Source organism: Carassius carassius, chromosome 12, assembly GCF_963082965.1.
Source record: "Carassius carassius chromosome 12, fCarCar2.1, whole genome shotgun sequence".
NCBI lineage: Eukaryota > Metazoa > Chordata > Actinopteri > Cypriniformes > Cyprinidae > Carassius > Carassius carassius.
The window spans coordinates 6,293,744-6,307,074 of NC_081766.1; the positions used below are offsets into that span (position 1 = coordinate 6,293,744).

At 37.7% G+C, this 13,331-nt stretch overlaps 1 protein-coding gene and 1 pseudogene across 1 annotated transcript; one reads left to right on the forward strand and one right to left on the reverse strand.

Annotated features, from left to right (window-relative positions):
* Positions 1 to 1,012: 1,012 nt before the first annotated feature.
* On the forward strand, positions 1,013 to 3,657 carry LOC132154657 (calcium/calmodulin-dependent protein kinase II inhibitor 2-like). The gene is made up of 2 exons (XM_059563305.1): positions 1,013 to 1,472; positions 2,031 to 3,657. Exons 1-2 carry the CDS (start codon positions 1,304 to 1,306, stop codon positions 2,099 to 2,101), a joined length of 240 nt encoding a protein of 79 aa, XP_059419288.1. The 5' UTR covers positions 1,013 to 1,303; the 3' UTR covers positions 2,102 to 3,657.
* A 4,307-nt stretch (positions 3,658 to 7,964) lies between these two features.
* LOC132155380 (EEF1A lysine methyltransferase 4-like) overlaps positions 7,965 to 13,331 on the reverse strand; it is a 58,445-nt pseudogene continuing 53,078 nt past the window's right edge.

Consider the following 13,331-nt stretch of genomic DNA (forward strand, 5'->3'; position numbering starts at 1 on the left):
TTTGTCATGTTCTTAACTGATACTGTTGTTATACGTTTGAAAAGCCTTTATCTGGGGCAAAATAATTTATTATGGTGGAAATAAAATTCATACCATTTTCACTAAATTAGCCTAATATTGAAATTATTAATGTTTGTTTTAATTTGTAAAAATAATAATACAAAAATAAATAGGAAAAAAATCACTAGCTTTAATGTGACCTTTATTTAACAAAAAAAAACATATTTTAGATTAAAAAAAACGATTTTAATAAATAATAATTATATTTTGAACAACATAAAGGCGAGTAGGCTATAGATGAGTTTTTTTTTTATTTTGAGTAAAATAGCCTATCAATTTAAATGCATGTTAAAGGCAGGCAGAATTTTTGAGGTTAGGGCAGATAAAAAAAGATATCCAAAATATTATATATTAATTAAAAAAAAACCTCCAGGAAAAAGAAAAAAAGAGCCCAATGTTGAGCGAATGACAGAATTTTTATTTTAGTGAATTATCCATTTAAATGCATGCTAAAAGACTGGAGATAAAACGTCATGGCAGATAAAAATAAAATCTACAAAATATTATATTTCAATAAAAATTAAACTCAGGACAAAAAAGTGCCCAAATCTGAACAAATATCCACATAGCTATGCATGCAGCAAATGTGACGTTACATTACAGAATGCAGTATTGAGTTGTTGAGATTCAAGTGAGCTCCATGAATCAGGTAGGCCTATTTGCCTTTTTTTATCTTTCTCTTTTAGCTTCCAAACCACAGGCTTTACAAAGACCCCTGCGCACACCGTGCATCACGAATAAAGAAGCGACTGCAAGGCGCTGTTCAGTGTTTCCTCTCGTCGTTTTCACCTTTCGCCTGATGGGGCCACCCTTGCACCTCTTGGACTCCCCATCTTTCTCTTTCTCTCTCTCTCTCTCTCTCTCTCTCTCTCTCTCTCTCTCCTAAACACACACGCCCGGATGGATGACTTCACTGTTCCGCCCGGGTTTCCTTTATGATCGCAGTTTCTCCCGTATCTTACAGCAGAATAACCCGACCGCCGTTGTAGTCTACACTCAGCCGCGCACTCTCTCTCTTTCTCGCTCGCTCTCTCATACTGCACCGAGCACTCCAGTCCGTTTGGTAGTTGGCGGTGCGAGGGGTCTAACATTTACGCACGGGGATATCTACGCAAAAACAAACAAACAAAACAAAAACAGAAGTGCACTTGTTTTTCGGGGATAGTTGCCATATCCACCGTAACTGCCTATCTACATCAGTTCTTTAGCGCCTTCTGAGTCGCGAGCCCATCCTACAACAGTCATGTCCGAGGTTCTGCCATACGGAGAGGGGAAAATGAGCGGATACGGAGCGGACAACGATGTAAGTCAGATGTCCTTCAGCTGCGGGCTGCAGGACACCAACTCATTCTTCGGAGCGTCGCAGGCGAAAAGACCTCCAAAACTTGGACAGATCGGCAGAGCAAAGAGAGGTGAGGATGTTGTCCTGCTGGAAGATAACTTACTGACGTTAAAGGGATACTCTTGTTTTCGCTCACTTTTTCTTATGTGCAACACAAAATGAGATGTTAGAAAGAATGACAGCCTCTCGGTCACCGCACTTTCATTGCACGGAGAAAAAAAATGTGATCGGGACCGAGCCTGTCAGTTCATAACATTCCATAAAAGAAACCCATATGGTTTTGGAACAACATAAAGACGAGCAAAAGCCGGAATTTTAATTTTAAAGTGAATTATCAATTTAAATGCATTTTAAACGATTGGATAATATTTTGACGTTATGAGTTTAACATTTGTAAAAATTTCAAACTGTCACCGGTCTTCCGCAATATGACCAAAGGCGATTTCATTCAACCCGACTGAGGAATGCCCTTGATTTAGGTGATATTGTTACGCATTTAATGTGCACTTTGATCATTTGAATTCGTTTGTGGTGTATTGCGTCTTGTTGCGCAGTTTCAAAACGCACAAACCACACATGGTAGATTGGCGAAGTCTTGACATCAGCTGTCTTGTTTTCTTCTTTCCAGTGGTCATCGAGGACGACCGAATAGATGAGGTGCTTAAAGGCATGACCGACAAATCATCACCGGACGTGTAAACCCGTGCGATGCCTTGCAGACATTTCGATTTTTATCACCGATTCGAAGCACTTGTCGGTTGTGCATGTAAAGATGATTGCAAAGAGATGGAGAGACGGTGGCACGATGCTCGAACCACGAGGAGACTAAACTAAAAAGGGAAAAGGAGAATTAAGAAGGGAGAGACGGAATTTCCTTTGGGGTTTGCTGGCAATTCTACAATATAAACGACAACCCGAATGGAAGCTTTGAGGAAGATGTCGGAGATGTTGAGGTTGCGCGCGCTGCGGGTCTGTGAATAAGGGTGGATTGACTTGCCATTATTATTCCACGACCATCATCTTCCAAAAGCGCTGTAAACAACACAAAGTTCAACCGAAGACTGAACCGCATCTTAAGCTCTGTTACTATGTACAGTATCTTAGCTCGAAGACCTTCCCCTTAACACACACACACACACACACATAGATCTGCCTTGAGCGTCAAATTCTATCCGACTGCTGCTTTTAGAGACATTTTAGATTTAACACACAAAAAGACTTTAAGCGCTCCCATAATGATAAATGAATTATATTTACGGATGGTGCAATGTGAATATTTTCTCTCGCTATTTTGCGTCATATTCTTTTTCAAAAATTGAGAAGTTTATCATACACATGCCCACAGGTGTTGAAGCGTGTAGTCTTTAAAGCGTCGTTTGGTGATCTGTTGTTTTGCCCTTCACTGCAGCTGATTTGCGCACCTGCGCCACGGATTCACATCATCAGTACAAGCACAAAGGAACATTGTGCGTGCCACCTCTTGTAATTAACCCAACACGAATGCATCTCGATTTCTTCCAAAGCATAAGTTTTTTATTTAGTTTTCCATCAGCTCCTCACATTTCTTCAGTCGTGTCCATCTCTTTGCATGAACTTTCACTCCGGTGCCAACAGAGGTGCCGCCATGAATCTTACCCTGGCACGCTTCTTTTTAAAAAAAGTCATATTTGTATTTTTATATCTAAATATTTGTTATTTAAAATGATATGCTAGTATGTCGTCTTAAAGATTTATCAACAATGATGTTTATATTTCAGAGAAAAATCTTTAGACATGGATTAGAGTATAATTCAGTTGGGTTGGAATGTTTTTTTTTTTTAAGACTTGATGAATGAATGTTTCTCGGGTTTTTTGCACACACACACATCCGTGTTGAACCACTGTTATATGGAAATCATAAACTGTGACTTGAGCTTTGTTGATGAATTTGTTAGGAAAATGGCGATATTAGAAATCTACTGCACTTTTTACGAATATCTTCAAATAACTTGTTATTTGACAGGTTTTTGGACATTACGTTTCTTCTGTTGATTTGTTGGATCTTTTTTTTTTTTTGCTTTGTTTTGTACCATTAATCTAAAGAAACTGACTATGGTTTGTTGTGCATGAAACCTTAATACTTTTCAATAACGGAACATTGTTTTATTAAGCAAAAAAAGCAACAAAAATGTCATGACATTCTAAGAATGAATCATTGCATATTATAATACCATTTTCACTGTATTTGGTGAACTAATAAATGGTGGAAGAACATATAGATGTGCATTTCTGTTGTCATTTGACTGCATTACGAAGAGGTAAACAAGTCTGATGCAAATATTGATTTTGAGGTCATCACAACACATACACAGCCTGCTGGTGAATCCATCTACATTTAGAGACAGGCCTACTCATAAACAAAGCACAAATACTATCCATCAAATGATGAAACAAGTATGGTCACATTTAAAAATATCCCCAGCAGTTTTAAATGCCAGATCAAGCTGTTTTTGTCTAATGAAATATTAATGGTCAGTGTTGTAAGATGTGGCTCAGAAATTTCCGCCACCATTTAATCACCCTCATGTTGTGTCAAACCTGTATGACTTTCTTCTGTGAAACACAATAAAAGTGATATTTGTTTGGTCAATGAAAGTCAGTTGGGTCACATTTTGTTTGGACCCAAGCGATCTTCAAAATATCTTGTTTTCCAGAATGAAGTAGGTATTACAGGTTTGGAATGACACGAGGGTGAGTAAATGATGGCAGACTGTTCATTTTAAAGTGAACTTTACCTTTACTATAGGAGATGTGGCACCTTTAAATCATGCTGGCCAGTTAACAGACCAAGTAAAAACATTTAGAATGTTAGTGGTGATTTCAGAGTCTTTTTTGATCAAGGTTGTTCATTTAAGCTGAATATTGTTTATACACAGCTTGGATAAAGCCATATGCTGCTTCCTGTATACACCGAACATTTGGCAGCAATATTGATGTTTTTCTTCACACACAGTCAGACACACTTTGCCGAAACAATGTGTGCATTTCAACCGAAAGAGAATCAGTGGCTTTTATCCGTGATCTGTGCCGTCATGTGCCCATGAGTGGCCTTTGGCTCAGCTGTCTAATGTGTGCAATGAGGCTCAGGATCCAACTGGAAACAAGTTGGGCTCACCTAAATCAATTTAAACTCCAATAGTCATCCAATCCTGATAACATTCCATAACTCCAGTTTAAACAAGCTCAAGTTTGGCAACTAAAATTTCCAAATGATTTTCAGATGATCAATCGTAGTTTAACCTCAGTGTTTAACACAGACTCCTGTCATCTGCGAATGTTTTTTCTCAAGGCTTGATGAGGTCTTTGCACAGCAGAAAGTCCATCAGACAGTCACTCAAGCACAGTCAAGGACACTCAGCTTAACCATCTCAGTCTATTAATACACCTTCATGGCTGTTGCAGTGTTTCTGAGCGGCTCCAATGCCCAGGGGAATCCTTACCGCTTCACACAGCCTGCTCAGAGCTGGAGATTACTGATACACTATCTGAACAGACAGGCGGCCCGCGGCAGCTCTGAGCGACACTGTGGCCTGACCCAATATGGAAAGCCCAGCTCTCAGCAGACAATGACAGCGTGATAAAGGAAGAAAGAGTTGACAATCTAAGATTCTCAAAGAATGAACTCTCTGCCGGAAGAAATGAAAAGCGAAAAAAGTGACAAAGATATTTTATTTACCGTAAATGCATTGTCTTTAAATCATCACAGATTGTGGCTCTGGGTTGGTGATAACACATATATATTTTTTGTGCAGTAGTCCTCATTTAACACCAATGTGAGTCAAAGTGTAAGTGTCTGAACTGGCTCATATAAAATATGCACAGATTGACATTCAGCCACATAGAAATTGATGTCACTCATGGAATAGGAATAAGAATGATATTTCAGAATCTGCAGCTCATCATAAAATAAATGTATATGTTGTGCCACTGTGCAATAAAAGAGAAACCTGTGAACATATACCAGGAATGACCTGAAATCCCCACTATCTTGAATATACAGCAATTTAATTTGAATTGAACTGGCCACACCACACAGGAAACTGAATTGGAAATGACAGAAAGAGAAATGTATTGGATTGAAATTCCAATACAACACAGATAATGCATTGTTGGAGTTCCAGTTCATCCATCCACCCAAAACCAGACCCAGAACAACATGTGCAAACCAAAAACACATTAAAAGCAAACAAGTTGACTTAAACCAAAAACTACCAGTTACAGACTAATATATCATATTTATGATATTAAAAAGATGGCACTATTTGAAAATATTTATAATATGTGCAAATTTGTGTCCATATTCTGCATCATCAGAGACTTTTAGACATGCTGTAGTTCACCCTCATGTAAGTGCCAAAATTAATTTTGAGAAAATAAAGTATAATAAAGTTGCAAATATTACATACTGCAAATATGTAAATATTCATGTTGTGTTATAATTAAATCATACATATATATTAGCATTATATTGCTTACACAGCTCTCTAGAGATTGGCTTGGGCTACTGAAAAAAACCTATATCAGTTTAAAACTACATTTCAATTTTATTTAAATTTTTCAACTCATAACATAAAGAATGAAATCAATCAGTAAGGTTTTGAAGTGCTGCCTTCTACATCAAAAATGTCCCTGCTTTAACCTTATGAGCACTACTCACCAAAAACACACACACACACCTCTGTCCGTAATGTAGCTTGATGCAATGTTTACCCTAGTGTTGTCAGCGGAACTGGCTGGCTGTGAGCAGGGGTTTATGTGTCTGCTATCAATACCACAGCCTATGTTGTTGCTGCCGCTGCTGGATGATGATGTAATGGTGTGTTCTGACCCCTCCCCCTGCTGATCAACAGCACATTTGTCCCTACAGAAACATGAGCTTTGATGAACAGGCAGATCTCAGCCTTTGATAAATGATATTGAAGGGTCAAATGATCATTTCTGATTCTTTTCTTGTGTGCACAGTGACTAATGAAAACAGTGTGTCTGTAAGAGGCAGGGATGCACCACAGGGTCAAGATTTGGCAGGTTAACATGGTCTGGCTAGCCCCTGCTGGTAGATGTCGTAACTATACCATCTGTACCCAAAAAGCTAGTTTCTTCAACCATGACAACCATTCAAAATGAGCCCTGAACAAAATTCTAATCTAATCTATCTATCTATCCATTCATCCATCTGTTCAAGTAAATAAAACTTTAAGGCTTTTTAACCTTTTTCAACTTTCAAACAGGGTATAATTGTTGTCAATATAACAACAACTGTCCATGACATGCAGAATTAAATTTGCTCTGTACCATACAAGGACTGTTCTAGTTCTTCTTCAAGACGAGACACCAGCTCAGAAAATATCTCACAAGTACACTTCGGAAATTACTCAATTATTCAAAAGTGCATTATTGAATATCATGGTTTTAGAGGTCAATATAAAGTAAAGCTTGCGTGTGTGTTTGCACTGCGAGGGGGTAAATGACACATAATCGGCCATTAGACTAATCAGGGTCTCCTGTTCTCTGCAGCAGCTTTATGGTGTTTAGGCAGCACTGGGTTCCTGAAGAACCGTTACACAGCATGTTGTGAGGATACGATCACAGAATAAATCTACACCTGATATGTGCGGCTCACCTGACACCAGCATCCATCTGATGCCATTCCTGACCTGACGTCATTGCTTAGCGCTTCAGTGAAGGAGAAAGACCTGTGATACATCATCAGCTTTCACAGATAACATATTCAATCTGGACACTTTCAACTCTGAACTTAACGTTTATGAAACTACTGATATATGAATCACTACTAATGTACACTGGTACACTTTTGCATTCAGAATATCTTAGCAACCACCTAGCAACATTCTAAAAAGAACTCATAACACCTTGGCAACCACCCACAACATAGTGTGGGTTTAAATGTGTTTTGGTCTCTCCTGGTTCAAGAATAACATTCCTCTATTTACTATTTAAAAAAAATCCCAGTGTAACATTTCAATCTATGCTCACACTGGCACACAGGAAGCTATTCTGAAATTCAGGCACCTTCCTCAAGTCTTAAAAATAGACGGTAATTACATTCCAGAGCTAAATTAAAAATAAATGATTTCTGGTTTATTAATGGCCTCCTCCGATTCACTGCAGCCATTCCTCATCCAAAAGAGTACAGACACATCTGTCATATTCTGGCACACAGCAGGGCTGTTTGTTTTCTGTGTGTCTGTTTGTTTGTTGTTTGAGAAGCATTTGTGACAGATTTATCTCTGAACAAGTGTGCAGGTGTCAAGCACTCAACCTTGTCCTACCAATCAAGACTATTGAACAGAGAAATAGGCCAGAGAGAGAGAGTGAAAGAGAGAGAGTGAAAGAGAGAGAGAAAATGCAGAACATAGTAATAATTCACATCAAGCATCCTAAAAAAGCATTTTTTTTTAAATATACAAGATACTAAAAGACCAAATACCGAACCAACTCTAAACCAGTATAGAGTAGCATAAAAGTCAAATGTCATTTCAAAATATTACAGGATCTCAGGAAGTCATAAATTAAGAAAGTCCTCAGAATCCACTTCCCGAAAGTTTACATCGGTGGGTGGAGCCTCCGTTTCCTTGCGCAGTATCCTCTCAAGTGCAGCGTCCTCTGGGCTTAGCTCCTCCCCTTTGCTAAGAACATACATGAAGTAGTGAAAGCTGCTGCCATAGTGATAATGCTTGATAGACCAGATGTAGTCTACTCGAGTGTTGAGTCTCTTATGAAAATGAGATGAAACGGCCACCAGGTTTCAAAACACGACTGACCTGTGGGGCAAAACAGATAATTGGAATATTATTATTATGAGATCTGATCATATCTAGAATAACTAGTTCCAAATAAATATCAACATTTTCTTTACTGTCTTTTTTGACCAATATAATAGATCCTTGCTGAATAAAATATTAATTTCTTAAAAGAAAAAAAATCTTGCTAACCCCAAACTTACAATAGTGTACAGTATTCTGTATGTGTCCATGAGCAGGTTTGAGTGTTTGTGTATGTAAGTGCGTGTGCATGAGTGCGAGTGCATCATGTGCCCCAGCCACCCATTCTTCATCTGCCAGAAGAAATGAATAATTCACTCCTCAAGGTGTCAACATGGAATCCGCCGAGAGTGTGAGAGAAGAGAGAATTGAAAGAGAAACTTCCACTGAGAACTCCAACAGGAATGAGAGTGTCGCACTTTCTTTCTATGTTTAATGTTTTCTAGATACCTGATCACAACTTCATCCTAGATTAATGTGCTCAAACTATGAGTTTTGGTTCTTCCAACAAATTACAAAAAAGTATAATTAAAGCAGTCCATATGACCAAAATGTGGATAAAGATTCACTTAAAATCTTCCTGCTATGTCTTACTCAATTCAGATACGGCACGTCAAGATGTGTTGCATGCATCAGGTTTGAAGTCAACTAATCACATTTGGCTTCACTGACGTCAAACCTCACATAACACGTCACATTTGAATTGAAAGCAAGCAAAGAGATTTGAAAACTATGGTAAATTATCTTCTAATTAAAGCTTCAGTTTCTGTCTGGCACAAAATGATCCTATGAAAATAGTAGGAAAATGTCACAGGTTTGAAAGCCATTGAGAAATAACAGAATTTACTTTGACACAAAAAGACATATGAACGAATGTGCGGAGGATGCGGTTTTCTTCAATAAAATCTGACCTCACAGGCAGCATTACTGTTGTCTTTATAATAATTATCTCGCTCCACATAGGATAATGTCAGCATCACACACTTCGCATAATATGGGCTTTCCAACAATTACCTTCAGATCAAAACACTCTTTTTAATGGTGAACTGCTCACTAAATTATGCTCCCATCTAAAGCAGACACTCAAAAGCAGGTCATTTAAACCAATGACTGTTAACGTCTTTGTCTACAGTGATCACTGAATTATTATTTACACTGCTGTAAAAGATCTGTTTTCTATTTCGTATTAGTTGTATAGCCATCCATCTGAAACAAGGGCCAAGAATACTGTGGCCTTGATTTAAAATTAATACTGTTATTAATATTAGTTTTATTATAATAATAATAATATAATAATGATAGGTAAAAATTGATAACCTGAATGCACTGTAATTCGCTTTGGATAAAAGCGTCTGCTAAATGCATACATTTATTTAAGGGGAAGTCGTGGCCTAATGGTTAGAGAGTCAGACTCCCAATCGAAAGGTTGTGAGTTCGAGTCCTGGGCCGGCAGGAATTGTGGGTGGGGGGAGTGCATGTACAGTTTTCTCTCCACCTTCAATACCATGACTTAGGTGCCCTTGAGCAAGGCATCGAACCCCCAACTGCTCCCCGGGCGCCGCAGCATAAATGGCTGCCCACTGCTCCGTGTGTGTGTGTGTGTGTGTGTGTTCACTGCTCTGTGTGTGTGCACTTTGGTTGGGTTAAATGCAGAGCACAAATTCTGAGTATGGGTCACCATACTTGGCTGAATGTCACTTCACTTTCACTTTATAAATTTAATAGAAGTTGCTTCTACAAACACCTGATGACAGCCATATAACACCACCTCTAAAACATTTGGGGTCTGTAAGAATTTATTTATTTCATTTAATTTTTGGTATTGAAAATGTATTTTATGCTTACCAAGGCTGCAATTATTTTAAAATAACGTAAAAACACTTATACTGTAAAAATTGTATTACAATTTGAACATTTTATATAGTTTAAAATGGAATTCAAGTTGAATTTTCAGCATCATTACTCCAGTATACTGATTTACATAAATATGCTGATTTTGTACTATTACAAATGTTGAAAACTGTCTCATATTTGTTGTGCTGTCTAATATTTTTGTGGAAACCATGTTATATGTTTCAAGATATTTAGACGAATTCTTAGACAAAAGATTCTTTAGATGAATGTTCAAAAGATCATTCTAAATAAAATTATTTTGTAACTTTATGACTTCATAGTCACTTTCGTTCAATTAAATGCATCCTTGCTGAATAAAAGTATTCATAAAAAAATTGAAATAAATTCTTCCCAAACCCAAATATTTTTAACAGTAGTGTAATATTACATTCCTCTTATAAAATAAATAAAATGCATACAAACATGCTTCGATGCCAATCATAATCTCTTTTCTACAGCACAAGGGATAGTGGGAAATAATTAACTTTAAAAATCATGCACAAATCCATAATGAAACATTAAACATACATGTAGGATTTCGGCTGGACTAATCCTAGTCTTACATACTAAATAGTGCAGAATATTTAGTGTGGCTAGTATATGTATTAGGCTGCAGTCCTTCTCTTGGTGCACTTTTTCAGGTGTTTTGTTTTGACTTTAATTGGATGTGGAACTGCGGACAGCTGAGGAAATGTGCAAAAAAAAATACAAATAAAAAATCGTCTGCAGATTGGCAAAGTCTGACAGGGGATTTGTGTGTGTATGTGTGCGAGTGATAAAGAGTTTGTTGGGTAAGGTTTGTTATTTTGAAAGACAAAAATATTTTATATGTGAGAAAGGTTTCTTTAATATCCAAGATACCATCTATTATAAAGCGTCATATTTAAAAAAAAATTCAACCTAACTTAATGTTTCACACACACACACACACACAAAAGAAACACAATAAATCAGCGCTACTTAATTTTATCTAACTGTGCGCAGAGCCAGGCATGTGAGGTTACAGAAAAGTGTAATTTCATGACCTAGAATCTTCCTCCTGCTTGTTAGCAGCCAGAAATTACTTTCACAAACTCCCAGCGTCCTCCAGGGACATTAGTAACAGCATGCTCTCGTCTTCATATCAATGTCTGCTCTTTCTCTACTCCGCCGTGAGTGTCTCCTTCAAGGACCCTGAGCTCAAAGCCACCATCTGTCCTGCAGCGAAGGGCATGTATGTGTGTTTGTGTGTCTATGTGGACAACCAACACAGAATTGTGGACAGACTATAATGATGACACTCAGTAGCTATAGCATTTCTAGTGTGCTAACAGCTGTCATACCAGCACTCAGCCCTCAGGGAATCAAGATCCTTTTACGGCCACTGACAGCTGCCAAATTCTATAGGAGACGCAATTATCAAACTAACAGTCTGTGAAAGCGCACAGGTGATGAGGTCATTTATTCATCCTTCCTCATTAAAGGTGAAGTGTGTTAATTATGCAATGTTAAAATGCTTCCTCCTCTCCAGTGTGCATCTCGTCAAAGGAATTACTGACGAAAATGCTTCAAAAGGTTTTATCAACAATAACAAACATGAGCAATGTGCGTCAAGGTGATTATTAAAATGTTTCATTAAAACACTGATGAAAACAGAAGGAAACAAATAACAACAATATGCAAGTCTGGGCTCAGTAAGATTGTCTTTTTAAAGAAATGAATACTTTTATTCACCACAAAAGTTTTTCAAGAATCCAGACTAACCCGACACAGCAAAATTAGCTTAACCAATGGTGTGAGTTTGTCCAACTACTGACAGAAAGATGAAGTGTTTGGGAAACGTTTTGATATATACAATCATTTCGCAACTTACTTTGGTGACGTTAGTGGCACAAAAGCTGAATACTTTAGCTTTAAGGACATGATTCAGTCTGTTAAAAATAAGAGACATGCAATCAGCCTTTTCTTTCTTCTTTGCGGATATGATGTGAACTCGTTCACCCTTAAACTCAGAGCTCATAAACAGTTCATCTTAACCAAACGCATAGCTGCAGCAGAACTCCATGAGTCACTCATTATGGCTAATGCCTCGAGTTAAGACCAGATCACAATGTGTCTTTTTGCAAAGAAGGTGCTGCTGTCTTTGGCTTAGCCATTGTTAATTAAGAGACTCAAAAACATTTCTCACCTTATTACCACTTTTTTATTTTATTTGGTTGGACAGAACTGGCTTAAATGAATCACCTAGCTATCTGGATTGTAGATTACAAAGCAACCAACAGCAACCTTTATATGTTCAAAATGGCATAATACTATACTCGTCCTATCTTTAAAGTATGTGGTGTATACTGTGCACATAATATGCAAATAGTACGCATATTTGGTAAAATTCATTTTCCCCATTGGGATTTTAAAAAATAAGTCTTTGTTAAAGCATTATAAATTCATGAAACCAAACAACTGTCTATGAGGAGAATCTCAACATTACAAACTTTTAATTGAAGTAAAAAACTATTTAAAAAATTGGACAAAAAGACAACTTTGTTTTTGGACAAAGGCATCATTTGCGTTGATTCATGGGAGACAGTGTTCTCTATAGCTTTTTTTGTCGTGATGTACTTGCCGCAAATCACTCATCATCAGTAATGTAATTTTACAATAATTCTGTTGTAAAACATTAATTTTAATGCAAAACAACTACATTTATTTCTAAGTTGACAATTATGGTAGATGCAAATTGAAAGTATGTGACAAAGTAGCATACTGCTATTCAAAAGATTTTGATCTGCATACTAAATCATATACAATTCCAAGTACAGTATTTACATTTACATTTACATTTATTCACTTAGCTGACGCTTTTATCCAAAGCGACTTACAATTGCCACATATGTCAGAGGTCGCACACCTCTGGAGCAACTAGGGGTTAAGTGTCTTGCTCAGGAACACATTGGTGTCTCACAGTGGATTCGAACCCGGGTCTCTCACACCAAAGACATGTGTCTTATCCACTGCGCTAGCACCACCCCATTGCAGTATATACTGCAATATGTGCACTCTTATGTTGTGAACTCCTCACGGGTTTTGTTGTTGTAGGCCGTGGGTCCCAGCATCAGAGGAGTTTGTTAGACTTGCTCCTGTTCTGATAAAGCTGCACTCAGCATGTCTGATTTGGCCGCAGGCCGGAAGCCTGTGACCTGGTTTTGAAATGAGGGGTTTGGATGCTTTTGAGCTGC